Genomic DNA, 19,540 nt, shown 5'->3' with positions numbered 1-19,540 from the left:
TTGCTTCTGTTTAGTGTAAGAGCTAAATGGCATAATGGCTAAAAGTGATAAAATGGTTTCTCCAGGTGAGTGTAGGGTGCCTGGATTCTCAGAGTGCTGGCAGTGGACACCATCATACCGTATGATGATGGCTTGCAGAAGGAAGCCCTTACCCCTGCTGTGCTGGAGTGCCACAACTGCAGATGACCACAAGATGGGACAGCAAGTACCAGGCAGAGACATGACATTCTGTGATATCCCTAATGCAAAGTATGTGCTCTAACACTCAGCATGTAAAGAGGAGGGGGCATAGCAGTAGTACTGCATGTGCATTTTCTGGTACAGGTGTGGGGCATTCCTCATCCTTTGGGAGTGTTCCTCCCATGTAACAAGGTAGCAGGACAGGCTTCCTGAGTGGTTCTGCTGGTGAACTTGTCCTCCCAGGCTGGAATGGAGGAAAGCCAGAAACACCCTCAAGAACACCTGAATGAAGGTTACATAAACTCCATTGTGGCTGAACACCAACTGTAATGCAGATTTTAAAAAGAGGAAAATGCCTCTAACAAAATGAAGGAAAGATAATGGAAAGAGCTGTGGAGGAGGAGAACTATTCTAGGAGAACCTAACTATCTCTGGTACTTATATCTATTGTCCAGAAGGACCAACTGAACTTCTGTGGAGTTAAAGAGAGGTGGGTTGAATGTGTCCTGCCTCTATTAGAGAAAATAGAAATCATTTACTTGTAAATTCCTGTTGTAAAGTGAGTTAAGAGGATGTTGTCCCACCTCTCTTGAATCGAGACAATCCCATTGCTTTTATTGCTATTTTAAACAGGGTAATTGCTTTCCTGGGTGTTTCTAGGCCTGGGGCTATGGGGTCCCAGTCCCAAATCTAATTCTCAGGCCTACAGATTTATACCACAGAGCCCTGACTGTTCATCGGTGCCAATGGATGGTTTTTCTCAGCTCATTTGCCATGCTGGGGATAATTTTCAAGGGAGCTGTATCTGGGGAGGGAAGGGTCAACCTCCGTCTTCCCACATGCTGAAACGCTCCCCTGAATCTTCTACTGCATGGAGATCAAGCTTCGGAAAAAAACATTTTCCATTGCTTTGGTATCATCTGGGCCAGAGTGCAAATTAATTGCATTTTTTATATTATTTGAAATAGTTTAGATGAGAAATTTATTTTCTGACTTTGCCTCTTGTGAAACTTAAATACATTCTAATAATTATTTCTAAATTTGCACAAAGAGATATGAATAAGTAAGTGCCGATTTTATGCAGATTCGTGTCCTATGGGTCTGGGACCCAAATCGTTTATGTGCTTACTAACACCTGTGCTTGCTTTTATCACCTGTGCTTGCTTAAAAAGTTAAGTGCAAACCAGCCTCTAGTGAAGCTTTCTGGAGAGACAGATGTATGCAGAGCATGCAGCAAAGCTCTTGTTTTTCAAATCATAAGTTGGGGGATTAGCCCCACTTCCAATAAGGCAGAAAGCCTGTTTGTTGCTGTAGTGATGAGAGATTTACTAATATGCATTTGTCCTTAATTCAATCATACTCATTATCTCATTCTTTCAAGTGAACAGCAGAGGGAATCTCAAAAGCTGGGTGGGAAGCTCAAAATCCCCCAGGCGAACCTGCATCCTAGAGTTGCCCTATTTTCTCTCTCTCGAAGTGGCACACAAGTTCTTGCCTCATTTCAACTTCACAGACTAGTTTTTTGGACTCGACGTCTACATAGTCATCTGTGGTTGAACTGTCTAGGCAGTAATTGTCCTTTATTCATTCCTTTACAAAGTGTTTTTCAAGCGGCATCTAATAAAGACAATGATAAGCAGCCGTTTCCCTGCATTCATAGGAACATTGGAATCTGCCTTATACTGAGTCAGAACAGTTTTTCCCTACCCTGTGCCTGCTTACCCTACCCTGTACCTGTTTGCATTCTCTTCCCCTCCTTATTGTTTTACTATGATTTTATTAGATTGTAAGCCTATGCGGCAGGGTCTTGCTATTTACTGTTTTACTCTGTACAGCACCATGTACATTGATGGTGCTATATAAATAAATAATAATAATAATAATGGGTCCATGTAGCTCAGTATTGTTAGTGATGACTGGCAGTGACTCTCCAGGCTTTCAGGTAGGGGTTTCTCCAGCTCTATGTGGAGACATTGGGGAGTGAAACTGAGACTTTCTCTTTACTACTGAGCTACAACCCTTTCTATTCCAGGAAATGGTACTCAAGCTGGTCTTAGAGGTAAGAGCAGGCCTGAATTTTAATGGCAGGGGGCTTACTGGGACAGAAAGCAGCTTTAGCCACATCCCCAAGCATACTTTTTCTTCTTTTTTTACTTTGTCTTGTGTAAGTGAATGCTTGTCTTTAATTTTTATAGGCAGTACTGGCTCTACTGTTAGGTAGACTGAGGCATCCACCTCAGGCAGCAAACGTTTGGTGTCATGAAAAGGCAATAAATTGTCATTGAATATATCATCATTCATCCATTTATTCATTGCTTGTCTATATGCTCAATAGCCAAAACTCTCTGGGTGGTTCCTAGTAAAATACAAAATCTCTAACGTTCAGACATTTAAAACCGCTTAAAAACAAGAATTGCATTTTGTTACTGCCAGGTGGTGAGAGAGTTGTTTGTGGAATTTTCTGCTTCAGATGCTGAAATAACTTGTCTAGCCCTTGGCACTGTGCACCTTGACTTGCAGGTTGGGGTGGCACCATTGGCTGCTCCACCACAGGCAGTAAAATATATATTTGAGCCGGCCCTGCTATAGGGGACGAGTAAAGCACCATGGGAGAGGCTATGGGCAGAAGGAGAATTTTCTATTCCACCTCCTCACCATCATATTAAATGCTGGGGCTGCTGCTGTTGTAGTCGGTGGAGTAAAGGATATGATCAGGATTTAGAACTGCTTCTCCCTTTGTGGTGTGTGTGTGTGAGAGAGAGAGAGAGAGAGAGAGAGATTTTTCTAAGTATTCAGAGCATCACACACACACTATTTCAGTAATGTAAACAAAACAAAAAAAAAACACCCCTGTAAAGTAATTTAGTATTATTTTCCCTTATTATGTAGGCCTTCTGAATTTGAGACACAATCTGGTGCTCTAATGATACTGTGTGCTATGTAGCACCCCTCATTTAGAAGGAGTGAAACTTGTTTTCACACTTTCAAAAAGGGAGCTGCCAGTAGTGATGCAGTTAGGTCACTTTAGACTCTAGGCAAAAAAGATCTTTCCCTCTCTCTATAGGCAACCTGTTTACCCTCCAGATGTTTTGGACTCCAAACACCCATGATCCCTGACCATTGGCCATGCTGGCTGGTACTTATATGAGATGTAATTCAAAATATCTACAGGGCACTGGGTTGTCTACCCCGGCTTTAGATGGTAATGTGTGTTACTTCACTTACTTCAAAATGTGGTAAGCCAGCCCTAGTTTGTTTGGGGGGCCCACTTGCTCATTCTGCTGAGCGAGGGCCCGGACTTCTGCCTCCAAGTCCTGCCCCGATGGCACCACTGGTTGCCAACAACTCATAGGAAAGATAATGAATACATCTCCTTATCTATCTATTTAGAAACTTTTAAAACATCTTTATTGTTCGCATGACTTTAATACTGTTGGGTACAGTGTAAAATGGTATTTGCACCCTCTTGCAGTTTCTTCCAGCTCTCCCCCTTTCTTTTGCTCATTTACAGAGTGGGATGTGAAGCAATGGGCAGTATTATAATAGGAAATAGGAAGGGGAAAATGAAGAGATGCTGGTGGTGGCAGGGTGCAGGGGAGGGTGAGAAGAAAAGAATAGATTGAGGGAAGATATTGTTATAATTTTAAATAGAATTTGCATTAAATGTCAGGAGTAAACACACTGGAGATTAAATTAATGCAAAATGTAGCATGAATTTTAGAGTATTTCTGTTCCCCTCCTTATGTAATTCCCAGTGTCTGTGTGTACACATTATGCTAACTCATACTATAGGTTGTTGAATTCTGGGTTGTCATGATGTGCAGACCCAGCTATGTGAACAAACCATGGTTTGTTAACCATGAACAACACAGAGGTCTTTCCAGACAACATGCTAAGCCATGGTTAGGACGCTAACCCTTTTGCAGTAAATGGTTAGTGAGTGTGTTTATATTCATATTCAAATTGTGTTTGTATTCATGTTTTTGTATTGTACACCACTTATTAAGTAATATATACATACAGGGCAAATCGTATGCACCTTTAGACAGTAAAAAATCCTACAACTCTGCTGGCTGGGGAATGCCAGGAGTTGTCGGAATTTTTTTCTGTTCAGAAATGAATATGATTGTGCCCTTATGAAATAAATAAATAAAATAAAGCAGGCATTGGGGTTTTTTTTTCTGTCAGAGATTATCGACCCAGAGGAGGGAGGAAAAAATCAATCGAGGCAAGGCAGAATCAACCAGATAATTAACTGTATTATATATTCTTAAATACCTTCTTCTTTTTAAAGTAATACTTAGGAAGATAAGGCATGGGGATGCCATCTCATTTCCTGAAGCTCTGGATGCTTAGGGTGGGTTTCATTAAGTAACAGGAACAATTTTATAATTTTCCCTGGAGAGGAAAGCAGGGAATATTTCTACAGGAGCAGGAAAGGTGGGCATGGGAGGCTTGGAAACTGCTACTGGAAAGACCATTAGGGTGGGAAGCATTGGGTACCGCTGCTGCTGGAAGATTTATTTATTTATTTATTTATTTATTTTATTACATTTATATACCGCCCCCCAGCTGAAGCTCTCTGGGCGGTTTACAACAATTAAAAATAGTAAACATTAAAAGTATACAAAATTTTTAAAAAACATAAAAACAGTATAAAAACAACAACAGTTCTGAGTACCTTCCTGGAGTGGTGCCCAAGCAGCTCTTCTCTTTGCCAGACTTTCTCAGGAGGTGGGCACATCTCAGGATGTTGGGTGGGAAGAAGTTCTCTGGAAATGCCTGGGGTCAGGATGAAATTAAGCAGGGTTCCTTATCCAGCTCTTAGGCCAGGTGTCCCCACCACTGGAGAAGACAGAAGATCAGTACTGTGATTCACAGCTGAAGTGAAGCTCATTGCCATCTAGTGGGAGGGACTCCAGAAGACCATTATGTCCAGAGTCTAAAATTACCTTGCTGCACCACTGGGCTCAGCCATTCATTTCAGTGCTGGAAACCAATCCATGCAAGTACTTTTTTGAGCATGCAGAGCTGCTCCACTGGAATGGGTTGGCCCATGTATGTAACATACTAATGGGTGCATCTAACCAGCCTTCCTGAAACTGGTGCCCTCTAGGTCTTTTGGGGCAACAACTCCCAGGATTCCTTGCTGGGACTGATGCGAGTAGAAGTCCAAAAGATCTGGAGGCCACCATATTGGAGGTAGCTGATCTAAGTACTCATTGATTACTTGGGATGAAGAGCCCCCTGTTAGGATTCAGAAGAAGAGTAACATATGTTTAACTTTGCTCCCCACCCCAATTACTCAGAAATAACTTGGCTTAATATAAGTTTAGAATGGACTTCTATGCATTCAGCATGTTGTCCACATTAACTAATGATCTCCATTGTCTGTCTGTCAAGATATGCTCATGCCTGCTATGACTACCGCCTTCCATTTTGGGGCACTTACTTTGACTTGAACCCTCCAACAATTGCTTGAAATTTTGTTGGAAATGAGTAATGGAGGTGGCAAACTTTAGCGCTGGAGGGATGCGTGAAGTCTGCGCTCATTCGATTCAAATAGAGAGAAAATTACTTCTAGGCGTTCTTTGACCTTTGAGGGGATCAGCCAAATGAATTCACAGATCCATTCCAGCTTTACCCATTTCCCCCCTTGCATATATTTGGAAAGCAGCAATTTAGACCTTATCCAATTGAAGAATAAGTAATAAAAGACGTGCAATTGTTTGTATTCTGTAGCAACCCTTTCTTCCGTCTTGATAAGAGCGGCAGATAATAATGGAATTATATCCAGTGTAGCAGTAATGTATTTGTGAAAAATAATTTACTAGCTAGCCATTTCATTTTTGAAGAAAATAACGTGACATTAAAAGAGTGACCTTTTAAGCACACCCATGCCAAGTGGGATTTAGGTTTGTTTTCTTTGAACAGTAGATCCTGCGTAGCATGTCACAAGCTTCTTTTGAAAAATCTCATCAGTTTCAAAAGCAGTTTGCTATTTGCTTCTAGTGGTACTGGGACAGGCTCCATGGATCCAGGCAGGGCCAGTTCCAAATGTAAGGTCACTTTCAAAATCAAACACAGGTGATCCAGAGGAAAATACAAAGCAGGGAGCTGGTTCTCAGACAAGCCATGAATGGACGGCTTTTATGCCTGAGCCTTCAGAGCTCTGACCAGGCCAGAGCATAGCTAGCTGCAGGCCATTAGTGCCAACTGATGAAGGGTCTACTCCTGAGCATAGCTTTACTCATGAGTAAGAATGTACGAGAACTTCATTCACATTTGAAAAATTGACAGAAACACTCTGCTCACAACTCTGAACACGAGTGCAAACGCAACCACAATTTTCAGAAAAATCTTGTACATTCTCAAGCATGAGATTGTGTTTGCAAAATGTGTGATTTACATGGTGCATTTTTCAAAAAAGAATGCATTTTCCTGCTTTAACGAATGAGGGAAAGCACTCATTGGGGTACATGCTTGGAGGAGTGTATTTCCTTCCTGTTCGAAATGACACTTTTCCTGTTCTAACCTCCTCCAGCAAACATTGTGGTGGGGGTGGGGGGCGGGGCGGGGTTGGGGGTTGGGAGTGAGCCTCCATGAGTGTGAGAATTGCTCATTTGCCCATCCTTATCCACAAGGCATCCTTCTGCATTTGGCCTTTTGCTGAGCTTTGACTTTTTGACACCCACGCTCCCTGGAGCCAGGTGACCACTTAGCATCTGCCTCTGAGTCTGCGAGGTATCGAACTACATCATGACAGTTAGGGTTGATGGCTGTCTGCACAGAGGGCCCAGGATTCCCTTGACACAAGTAGCTTTTCTGTGATGCTTGGCGGCTGGTGGTGGGGGTTTCCAGGCAGTGGAGGCTGGTGGCTCTAATTTTGTTGAGACTGTGGATCCATTCTGGGTTTCAATCAGAACCAGCCAGAACTTTAAAGGAGCAATCCAGGGTGCTGAAACCATTCAGCTCCACTGAAATTGCAGCCATTAGCCTCCACTGCCTCCAGGCGATCTTTTGAAGAGGAGTCCTCCAAAGGGAACGTGACACTCTTTGGAAAAGGAGGGCTGTTGTTTAAGAAAAGCCAGTTGACAGCCCCCTTGGATCTATAGAACTAACTGCATCACTCTTTGTCATAATAGGCTTTCTTGGCAGTGAAAAGTAGGTGGCTTTAAACCTACAGTTGGTATGGCGGCATGTTTCCATATGGGAAGGCTCTGGCTTGATAGCCGATTGACCCTGGCCGACTGGAGAGTCATTCAGGTGGTGATTTGGATCTCTGAGGGAAGAATGTGAGATTATCCTGCTAATGTAGGCCTAATCTACACCAAGCAGGATATTGCACTATGAAAGCGGTATGAAAGTAATATATAAAGGCAGGAGCAACATTACTGCTTAATAGCAGTATTGGTGCACTGACAAGTGTTTGGGCCCATTGACACATACCATGTACCGCTTTCATAGTGCAATATCCTGCTTGGTGTAGATTAGGCCACAGTCAAATGTCCTGGAGAAATTTGAGCAAAGAGCTTTGAATGCTGCAGCTGTAAAATAGAAGGGGGAGGGAATAGAGTGCATTTTTTAAAAAAAATGTGGCCAAAGGAAAGTAATTGGTGAAATAAGTTGTAGGATTTCATTCTGTGATCAGACTGTTATGCTTCCTCTCCTGCTGGCATGGTATAGGAAAACCTGGAATATCTTAACAGCTGAAAGCTTTATATAAAGCTCCATCACACCAGTGATACATCACATTCTTGCCATGCCTGGTATGTGTTTTTGCAGCATGGTAGTCATTCGATGTTCTCCCTGTCCTCCCCACCCTTTTCCATCTTATTTTGAAGCAGGGAAAGTCCAGGTTTCCCCTCCATGTGCAATAAAGCTGCTCCTCCATCCCATGTATTGCTGTACACTATATCGGACCATCCCATTTTTTGTTTGGGGTGTGTATGTCGAAGGGCAATATCGCTGACGAAAGAGAAGGGTGGGGTGGTTCTCCACTCAACTATGAAGGGGGAAAGAGAGAGGGCACCTGAACACCCCGCAGAGAAGGCGACTGAGGCTGCCACCATCCATACCCGGGACTCAGTCCCATTCAGCTCCATGGTTCTTACTGTTGAGTAAGCATGTCTAGGTTTCCTGACCAGAACAATGCCGGCTTCCCATTTCCATGCCAGCGTTGACCACAAACTTCTCCAAAAGCTAATTGTAATACTTTCTCTTCACTTATATTGTTTAATATGATCTTAGGGGAAAGCATAGTGTGTTGTTTTACCATAATTGTGTAGTTTCAGGGTGCCGTACTATTGTATTTGCCCAGAAATAAATATATATAAAAATATATTAAAAATTAATTGTCTATGAGGTGCCATATGCCATCATTTTCTAGGATGGATGGCATAATTTACCCTTCTATGCTTTGAGGGAGTATAAAAATGTAGAGAATATTACTGTATAAAGAGTAAGCATATAACTGTATAAGAATTGGTATTGGCGTGTATTTGTTTTTCCTTTTTCTTCCCTCCCCTTTTCTTTTGATATTACATCTGTTAGATTATATATTCTCAGTTGGAATCTACCTGGAGGGCATTGGCAGGAACATGAATTATAAATGTAGTAAATTAAACAAACCTCCCCCCGTCAACCTATTTATTTATTTTAAATCTGCAGTCCTATGTACATTGGCCTGGAAGTAAGTTCCATCAAATGCAATGGAACTTACTTTTGAGTGGGCATGTATAGGACTGCACTGCCAATGAGTAAACAATCTATTATCCCTCTGCCTCCCATGTATTCTCCTATAATAAAGGAACTCACTTCTTCTCTCCACTAACCTGATTCACTTAACATGACAATCTATGGTGGGTTGTCACCCTTGTTTGTTTCAGGATGGCTTGTTGTGACGTCTGAACCCAGCATGATGGGCTCAGCATAGTTAGCTAATCAGAGTGCACAAGCCACCCTGACAAGCCATGGCTTGTTTTTGGGTTGTTCAGGATGGCTTGTTTACAGAGTGGCTTCTTGTAACATGTGAACCCATATATAAAAATATTATTTCTTGGTGCACAGATTTGCCTGCCTGCTATTTACATCCTTCAGTATTATGGTTGTTAGTACAGTAGCCCAGAATAATGAAATCCCCTCTCTATTATTTCTTGAAATGACGTCTGTCAATTTACTCTTCCATTTTGTTGTCTCCTAGACAGCAAAACCTTCCCCCATCTTCAGAGAGATATGCACAAATTCATTTTTTTAAACTTTCAAGGAGATATGCACAAATTTGCAGTAACTACTGCACTTATTCACAGTAACTACTGCACTTTAGTGAATTTGCATAAATCTCCCTGAAAGTTTTCTAAACAGTATGTTAAATTTGTGCAAATTTCCCTGAAAGTGAAAAAAAATCTACAAAAGAAACTTATACTCCACTAATGAGCACATCCTAGGTATTATCACTATATACTTGTGCCACTGCACTATAAACAATAACCCTTAATCTATTTTTTTTTTTACTAAACTAGGAGTTAACTGGAGTGTCTTTGACTGCAACATTAGAGTAGTAAAATGCTTCTTATAGTTGTTACGATTGCTGCCCTAGAAATGAGCAGTTAGATATGTTTTTGAAGTCAGTTTTTAACTTCATCTGCAATCCTTACTGCTGGTATTACCATGCCTTTGCATTTTCATTTTGTGCAGTGCAGATAGTTATATTTCATTTCTACACACTGTTTAGTTTCATTATGTTTTTCCTCTCCAACATATTATTCAACTGCCATTAGCACTGATAAAGCAGATGATGAGGATGATGAAGACCTAACAGTGAACAAAACGTGGGTCCTTGCCCCAAAGATTCACGAAGGAGATGTTACTCATATACTGAACTCCTTACTCCAAGGCTATGACAATAAACTTCGGCCAGATATTGGAGGTAAGTGGCTCTGATACCTCACTGAATAGAATACAGATAAACAGAGATTACAGCCATTGTTTTTTGGACACTATGGAAATGTGCAGGGCCAATATTTTGAGGTTCTGGAAACAGCTGTTGGTGTTTTCATGTTATCTTGCTAGTGTCTCACATTTGGTTTCTAATTCTGAGCTATTTGTCACCCCAAAAAGAGTTCCTCTTTAATGTAGTGTGTGAAAAGATGAACATTAATATACTACTCTATGGGCACATTTCTATTCATATTTAGATAGGAAAAAGTCCTACAACTCCCAGCATCCCTTAAGCAAGTTATACTAGAAATTTGCAGATTTCTTTTCTGTCTAAACATGTGTAGGATCCATGCAAACATTTCTTTGCATAGGATTGCACCTTAATATGTACATTTCACTTTTCCTGCGGTGTTCTTGAGAATAGTTGAAGCTGAGAAATTGGTTCTTGGTTACTTATTTTATTCCTGATTTTGCTCTACCCGCTGTTGAGATGAAAAATGACCAAATCACAATTGTACCAAACCTTTTATTAGCACCTTTATATATTTGTGAAGGTGTAATGAACCCTATAAGACACAAAGAATTAGCCCTTATTATTATTAGCAGCATGTGCGGAGGTAGCAAAAGGGTGTACTATAAAGCATTGCTTAAAGTTTTGTTTAATTCTTTAATGATGTGATTAGATTATTATTATTATTAATAATAATAATAAGCTAATCACATGAATATTTAGTGCTGGAAATCCCTCTTTCATAAGTTAAGAGAAGGAAGGTAATTCTCTAATCAGTTTCTTGAAAGTAGCCACATTTCTATCCTATCTTCCTTGTGGTAGAAACAATGATAAGAACTTAAGCTAGTACAGCTTCCTGATTCCTACAGTGGACACAGTTACCTAGGGTAAGCCTCCAAAGATGCAATCACCCTCTTCCACTGTTATTATCCAGCAACAGGTATTCAGAGACATGCTGACTGGGTTCGCATGACTCAACAATCCATGGTGGGTTGTCATGTGAAGCAAGCTACTGTGGGTTGTTGTGTCATCTAAACCTTGACTGCTTCCTGCAGTGCGGCTTGTTTTGGAGCAACAAGACACCCTGACAACCCATGGCTTACTGTAGGAATTGTTTTACCTGTGAGGGATTGGCTTGTCATCTGAACCTGGCAGAGTCAACCCATCATGGGTTGCAGTGATCAGGTACAGAGCTGCTCAGCAAGAGTGGCAAAACCCCTTGCTGCTCTTCCCAATCTTGCCCACCCAAGCTTCTCAAGCCTCCCTTGACAGTGACAACGGCTCCCATTTGGAGCAATTATTGCCGTGGTTACTATGAATGGGAGCTGCGAAAAGCAAGCAGAAGGACTAGATTTCTCTTTAAAGGACTTGCTGGAGACTTGGGAAGTGTGGAATGGAAGCAGGGCACTTACAAGTATCTGTTTAACACTTAAAGCCCTGGAGATCATCTTGCTAAGTGGGCGATCTTGTCCATTTTTCCCGACCTGTCACTGTCAACGGCTGACGAATTAGCCTTTATGCAGTCTCGTCTTTGTGAATTTCCTTGTGTGTTTCATACTACACTTCCTTCCCTTTGACCGATGAAACATGCAAGGGTATTGACAAGGCAAGGTCATATGTATTTGACAGCTGTTAATACACACTTGTGCAACTGTGAAAGACCAGCAAAGATAAAGATGATGATGATGATGATTGATGAATAAGATATTTACAAAAATTCTTGGGGCTGAAAAATTAATTTAAAAATATTTTGCAGAAATGTCCCACACTCACCTAAATAAAGAGAAAAACTCATTTGGTGCCGTTTTCCCCCAAACCTAGAATTCTAAGCAGCACCAGTGTATTCAACACAACAGTGATAATGATCACAAGCACGTTGTGCAAGGCCATAGGTCCACGTAGTGGCATCACTGTGGGCAAGCAGGCAGGCAACCTGCCTGCCCACTACTAAAGGACAGAGACAGAGGCCACCAGGGTCAGCTCATTTGTTCAGGGGCCCCCAAAACCTGGAGCCCAGTTTGTCCCTATGTATGTCTATATGCTTTCCTCCATATCCCAATTTAGTATCCCAATTGTCTGACAAGAATCTGTGCTTTTGTTCTCATAAGTAAGATGTCATTTCAAAGAAAAACCATGACTTACACTACTGTCCTGATCTGATTGGGAAATTGCATTGCTGCTATTTCATAAAAAAGAAAGTGGCCAGCATTTAGCACACTTACAAAAAAAAAGATTACTTAATATCATGTGCCATTTGATTTTTACTCTCTCTGCCACCGTAGCTTTTTGCCAGTGATGGAGATCCTGGCTTGTTAACTGCTGTGCTTTGGAACCACCATACAGAAAGCCAAAAGCTAGAGCCACAGCTAGCAGTTCAGCAGGGATCAGGTGATATCAAAGGGCCAATGCAGTTTGATATACTCATACAAAGTCTCTGACCCTGCCTTTTCTTCTCAAGCTTGTAGCATGAATAAAGTTCAAGCTATTCTCAGACAGCTTACCTACTTAGTGGTCCAACATCTTCCTGGTAAATGCCTGTTTTGCCTCCAGCTCCAGCACTCGTTTTTGCAAAAGATACACCACCCTCTCTTAAAGAAAATTCAGAATGTTGTATAGTTTGTCACACCCAAATATTCAACTGACACCTTATAGTAGAGCTGTGCACCAGCCTCCCGAACCGCTTCTTGGCCTGATCTGAAAGTTTCGGATCGGGCCCGAACTGCTTCAGGTCGATCCGACCCGATCCAGAGCGATATCCAAAGGGTCAGATCAAGATTTGCCCCCCATTTTGCCCCCCTTCCCCACTAACTTGCCTCTGCGGTGGGTGGTGGAGGCAGGTAAGTGGGGAAGGGGGGACAAAATGGGAGCCGAATACGCCTCCCTCCCCCCTTACCTGGCTCCGCCGTCCGCCACTGCATGGATCGAGGTGGCAGGCGGTGGAGCCAGGTAAACCCCCTCCCCCCCACTTACCTGCATCCATTGTGGTCTGGCAGCCGCTTCAACTGAGGCCCAGGCTGGGCCTCAGTTGAAGCCGCCGCCGGACCACGATGCAGGCAGGTAAGTCCTCCTCCCCCCTGCCCCCTTACCTGGCTCTGTCGCCATTTGGACTGTGGCGGCAGCAAAGCCAGGTAAGCCCCCCTCCCCCTCACTTACCTGCATCCATCACAGTCCAGCGGCGGCTTCAACTGATGCCCAGGCCTCAGTTGAAGCCGCCGCTGGATCACAACAGAGGCAGGTAACCCCCCCTCCCAACTTACCTGTCTCTGCCGCCATCGCTGCACAGACTGTGGCAGCGCCAGCGGCAACAGGTAAGCTCCCTCCCCCCCACTTACCTGCGTCCACCATGGTCTGGCGGTGGCTTCAACTGAGGCCCAGGCCTTTGAAGCCTGGGCCTCAGTTGAAGCCGCTGCCGGACCGCGACAGAGGCAGGTAAGTCCCCCCTCCCCCCTGCCCCGTTACCCGGCTCTGTCGCCACATGGACTGCGGCATGTGGCGACAGAGCCAGGTAAGCCCCCCTCCCCCTCACTTACCTGCATCCATCACAGTCCGGCGGTGGCTTCAACTGAGGCCCAGGTCTCAGTTGAAGCCGTCGCCAGATCACAACAGAGGCAGGCAAGCCCCCCTCCCCCCTTACCTGGCTCTGCCGCCATTGCTGCACAGACTGGCAGTGCCAGGGGCACCAGGTAAGCCCCTCTCCTCCCCACTTACCTGCGTTTGGCGCTCCGGATCGAGGCAAAGCGATCTGCAGCGGAGCGATCCGCTTTGCCTCGATCCACAGTTCTCCCGACCCCCTTCGGATCAGCCCTTAGCAGATGCGGATCGGGTCACTCTGCTCCCGATTTGGGGATCCAAATTGGAGCGGAGCACAGCCCTACCTTATACTGCTGCATCCAAAAGTTACTGCATGTGTGAATGGTAGATGATAGGCAGAATGGCCAAATGTTAAAGTTTGTCATCAAGACAGGTGAGGTTTCGTTATGGTAGAACATTATGTTCAGTATGTGAAGAAGGCCTTGGACTCTTTCTGTTTCCTATAGTTTTCAACACTTCATTGTCAACCAGGCAACATATTTTTCATCCTCTTGACACTCATGGCTTTAAATGAATTTTACTGACTACAAACCAGGCATCCTCACTGTCAGGCTTTGTTTTATTTTTCTATTGGTTCCCGACTCTTGATGTTAATGTGATTTGAGATGCTTAAGGGGCAAATTCTATTATTAAACAGTACATTTTGCTCTAAACGTAAATCATCTCTATGTGGGAACAGTGTTGTATTTGTCCTTCAGCAGCGTAAGTGTACTGGTGGTTGGGAGGCAATCACTTGCAAGTCCTTGTTGATCTTGGTTTTGTAGCCCGACTCCTTTCCACTTTAAGCACCATCCTCTCCAATTTTGTACACAGCATACCGAGCAACTGCAGCCAATCCCCATCCATGTATACTTCTTCATAGGGCACAGGTAGGATGGCCATGTGACCCATTTTATTTATTTATTTATTACATTTTTATTACATTTTTATTTTTTTATTTTTTTATTTATTACATTGGTTGTTTTATTGTGGTTTTAATTTTTGTGAACTGCCCAGAGAGCTTCGGCTATTGGGCGGTATAAAAATGAAATAAATAAATAAATAAATTTGCATCTACAGATATCAATTAGCATGTGCAAATATTATGCAAATTTGCACTCTGTTTTTGTGCAATGCCTACGTGACCACTTCATTGGTAGGATTTCCAACACATCTCTTTTCCGAAAGCAAACCTCCCCTCCCACCATTCTGGAACGCTGAAAACACAAAGCGAAAGTTTAAAGGTTAGGACCATGCTCTGGGCTTTGCAAGAAGTTCCAGAGTTCATCAGTAGAGCACATGCTTTGCCGGTGGAAGGTTCAATCCCGGGCATTTCCAGTTAAAAGGATTCAGTTGCAGGTGATGTGAAATGCCGCTGCCCAAGTCCCTGGAAAGCTGCATGGGGCTCTTTTCAGACCTCATTATGAATACATGGAGAGATTAGCTATGTGTGAGCTAATGCCCCATCCCACCCTGCTCCACGTGTTCATAGAATTACTTGAAAGAACTTAGGCTGCTTCCAAAGGAGAAAGCTATCTGTTCAAGCAGATGGTCTCAGACAGAGGCTTTGTGGAAGACATGAGGCTCCTTGAGACTGAAAGGCAAGATAAAAAATATGTGAATAAGTAAGGGCACAATCTAGCCAAAGTTAAGTCCAGTTCAAATGATCCCAGGGGCCTATATTTAAGTCTCTCCCATTGAAATCAGTGGGACTGAAAAGTGCTTAACTTTGATTGGGTTGGGCCCTGAACAAATAGAATCAAGAAAGCCTCATGGTACATAGAGCCCTCACATTTGAGAACTGCTTTAGCAGAGTACCAGTGCTGTTCTTGGATGCTGATATGTCATGTCCAAGCTATCTACCAGTTATATCAAGCAGTGCCAGCTCCAGGTTTTTGAGGACCCTTGGGAAAGACATCGTCCATGGCCCCCTCACCCTCCATGCCCCACCCCCCAGCTTCTTACTGTCATTGTTACCAGCTGCTATTGCTGCTCATCCTCCTTTCTCTTCATTGCTATCCCATGCTTACCTGTCAGACAGAGATCAAGTGAGCAGGTAGGCAGGGGCATCTGCTGCTCCTCCTCACCCCCCACTTGGCAGTGCAAGGGGCAAATGAACAAGCAGGTTGCACTGGTGAAGAGGAGGAGGAGCAAGTCAAGGGGGCTCTTTTCAGAGTGTCCCTACTGGGCTGTGGGCCCTCGGCAGGTGCCCAATCATGCCTAGCCTTGACACCAGCCCTGATATCAAACATGTTTTTTTCTTGTCCAAAATTGTGCATGATCCATATCGTTATGATCCAGATCCCCATTTTATGCAGTCCGGCACCCACCTTCACCATTCACTTTGGTCAAGGCAGCCAGGGTCAGATTTTAAAACCCTGCGAACTCCAAATGAGGCTATAATTTGGCAATACTTTGTCTTCCCATTCTTATCCTAATACATATTTGTGCGTATCTAAGTAAATGTAGCATGTATTCTTCCAGCACAGATATGTTCCTGGCTGTCCTGGGCAGGATCTACACTACTGCTTTATAACAGTTTATAATGGTTTTGCCCAGGACACATTACACTTACAGTTTTTAAACCGTTTCCAAAGTGTTATATCCTGCTTGGTGTAGATCTGGCTCTGGTAATCATGTTCCCCACATTGATCCAGGGATTTCCATCAGGGAAGCCGAGTTAGTCTGTTGCAGCAGAAACAACAAAAAGTCTTGTGGCACCACTGCATCTGATGAAGTGGGCTCTTGTCCAGCAAGGTTTAGGGCATAATAAAAGCTGTCACACAAGACGTTTTCTTGTTAATATGTTTGTTTATTTATTTATTACATTTTTATACCGCCCACTAGCTGAAGCTCTCTGGGCGGTTCACAAAAATTAAAACCACAATAAAACACCCAACAGGTTAAAAACACAATTACGAAATACAGTATAAAAAGCGCAACCAGGATAAAACCACACAGCAAAATTGATATAAGATTAAAATACAGAGTTAAAACAGTAAAATTTAAATTAAAGTTAAAATTAAGTGTTAAAATACTGAGTGAATAAAAAGGTCTTCAGCTGGCGACAAAAGGAGTACAGTGTAGGCGCCAGGCAGACCTCTCCGGGGAGCTCGTTCCACAACCGGGGTGCCACAGCAGAGAAGGCCCTCCTCCTAGTAGCCACCTGCCTCACTTCCTTTGGCAGGGGCTCACGGAGAAGGGCCCCTGTAGATGATCTTAAGGTCCGGGTAGGTACATATGGGAGGAGGAACATATGTTTATGTTCTTTACATTCTTTTGTATTGGATATTGTTAGCTGCTATGGATTTACTCGGATGAGAAAGGCAGGATAAAAATAATGTTAACGAATAAATGCACCTGCTTATTTATTATTATTAATATTATTATTATTATTATTGCATTTATATATTTATTTATTTAAAAAACATTTGTATCCCACCCTATATCATTAAGATCTCATACGGTATAAAAGTATACGGTATAAAACAATAAATATACACAGCTAAAAACAATATACCACCCCATAGCCAAAGCTCTGGGTGGTTCACATATTTATGTTGTTTTAGAGCTTTCGCCAGTGTCTGAGTGATATTCCTGTTGATAATTACCTGCTGAGGTTATTATCTGGGAATGTTTTACTTCTACTGTTATTCCTTGTGTTTTACTACATTTTGTTAGCCTCTATCATATAATTGTATAGTATTATATTGTATAGTATTTCATTTAAAAAGCTTCTACATTTTTTCCGGGTGCCTCTGAACAGAGAGTGGGATTTATAAATAAATGAATGATTCCTCAAGGGGTAGGGAAATGGGGGTGGCCCATATTTGAGAGCCTTTTGAGAGGCTGCTTGTAAAAGATGTGAAGACATGTTTCAGAGCTTTTTTCAGGCTTAACTTCAAACAAAACAATATTTCAGTTTTGAGCCACTGTTCTTTCATATAAATGATTGATTTTGTGCCCAGTGTGGTATATTGATCAAAACTCTAGCTGAAGCGATATTAATAAATCTGACTTGTTCTTTGGTCTGGATATGATTATAAGGGTTGAAGAAGCTAATGGAATTTTCCAACAGATCTTCGCTAAGACTATATTGAGAGGAAAACATTGGTTTTGTGTTTCAATACATTAATTGTTATGCTGCATAATTAGTGGCACTTCTCATTTGTTACTTAGATGCTTTAATCAAAATTTACAGCATGAATTCTTGTCATCTGCTTCCCGTACATCTCTCAGATTCTAAAGGTGTTTTTTTTTTAAAAAAAAAATCCTTTCCCATCTCTTAAGCATTTTTTTTTTAAAAAAAATTAATTGAAGTTAATAAACAATGTTTTAGCTGAACTATATACAGGAGCTGTATTTATTTTAGATGTGGCGCACCATCCAAACAGAGCATTTCTTCTTACCAAATTACAAATGTTTGATGATCCACCACCTCCCAGGGGTGCAAAGCAGAAAGTGGGCAACTGTATGAATTCAGGAGGGAAACTTGGACATTGTAGGGAGTCTCTGCTTCCCTTCCCCCTCTCTCCCTGCTAGTCCTCTTCATTGGGGCTGCTATGCCAACTTCACTTCAACATCCCTGGCTACTTCATATAGTCATTGGAGACCCTTCCATGCTTATATACTGGCATTCAATTGCCTTCTCCTCTCCATGTTCCTAGAACTGGCATGTCACATATTCCATGTGGAAGTACGTAGGCAGCTGCTTTATACTGCGTCAGACCATTGGTTCATCTAGCCCAGGAATAGGCAACATGGCACCTGTGGGTACCAGTGCATCCTTGGACGTCTTTCTTGGCATCCAGAAAAGTGCCCTACCTCTCCTACTTTTTTTAAAACAACAGCAACAACAAAATGTCTTACTGGCAGCTTCAAAACAAAGTGAACTGCTCTTGTCTTCTTTTCTTATAATGCCTCTGGGTCACGCTTGGGGCTCAAAGACGTTCTTAGGGAATGAAGATGGCAGGTGACTGAGGCCAATGTTTTCATCCCGTTTTGTTGGACAGTATCTCAAGTTGCCAAATGTGCCCACGGACCTGAAAAGCTTAACCCCCCTGATTTAGCCTATTATTATCTACTTTGGTTGATGGTTGCTTTCTGAAGTCTGACTGGGACATGCTGGGAGCGGTAGGATTTCCCCCCCCCCTAGCTAAACATGCATAGGATTATTCCCTAACTGTTTCCCCAAAACAAACCCACATTGCTAAATGATATAGGAAGCACTGAATTTCACATGTAATTATGGTTCCTGTTTTGTTTAGTGAAAACGACAGTAATTGAAACGGATGTCTATGTTAACAGCATTGGCCCAGTTGATCCAATTAATATGGTAAGTTATGATTATAATAAACTTCCAAGGTAAGACTTTTTTGTGGCTATGTAACAGCTTGCCAATGCCTCTCACACTTTGAGTGGTATCAAGAGACAGGGCAACCTTGCACTTTTGAAAAGGGATTATTACTTTGAATGAGATAGCTGAGACATCAAGTATTCCATGAGAAAGTATTTCGTTATCAAAGAAAATCTTACTAAATTAGAGGCATAAAAGGGACATCCATTATTCGAAAGAAAACTACATTAACCTTATTCAAATGAGTCCTTTTTATTTCTTATCCTTACAATCTGGGAAAGACTGCTTGGCAGAAGGAAACTAAATGAGGCTTAAGCTTTAATATGATGCTAGCAAGTTTTAAATGTTAATAAATAGTCTTAAAATACTGAGACTTTGGGCTATTTAAGATACCCAAGGTAGAAAACTGCATTAAACAAAAATTCTAGTAAGGTAGCATCTGACCTCCAACGCGAGTCTTGGTTGCCCTGGTGGATGACCTATAC

At 42.4% G+C, this 19,540-nt stretch overlaps 1 protein-coding gene across 1 annotated transcript in view; it reads left to right on the top strand.

The window, feature by feature from the left end:
* The window catches only part of GABRG1 (gamma-aminobutyric acid type A receptor subunit gamma1), a 78,197-nt gene that overhangs the window by 21,419 nt on the left and 37,238 nt on the right, over positions 1 to 19,540 (top strand). Inside the window, exons 2-4 of the mRNA XM_063135093.1 lie at positions 4,835 to 4,873; positions 9,960 to 10,108; positions 18,967 to 19,034. Coding sequence (XP_062991163.1) covers positions 4,835 to 4,873; positions 9,960 to 10,108; positions 18,967 to 19,034 — 256 coding nt within the window. The remainder of the gene's footprint in view (positions 1 to 4,834; positions 4,874 to 9,959; positions 10,109 to 18,966; positions 19,035 to 19,540) is intronic.

This window comes from Elgaria multicarinata, chromosome 10, assembly GCF_023053635.1.
Source record: "Elgaria multicarinata webbii isolate HBS135686 ecotype San Diego chromosome 10, rElgMul1.1.pri, whole genome shotgun sequence".
NCBI classification, from domain to species: Eukaryota; Metazoa; Chordata; class Lepidosauria; order Squamata; family Anguidae; genus Elgaria; species Elgaria multicarinata.
This window is presented reverse-complemented; position numbering and strand designations above follow the sequence as displayed.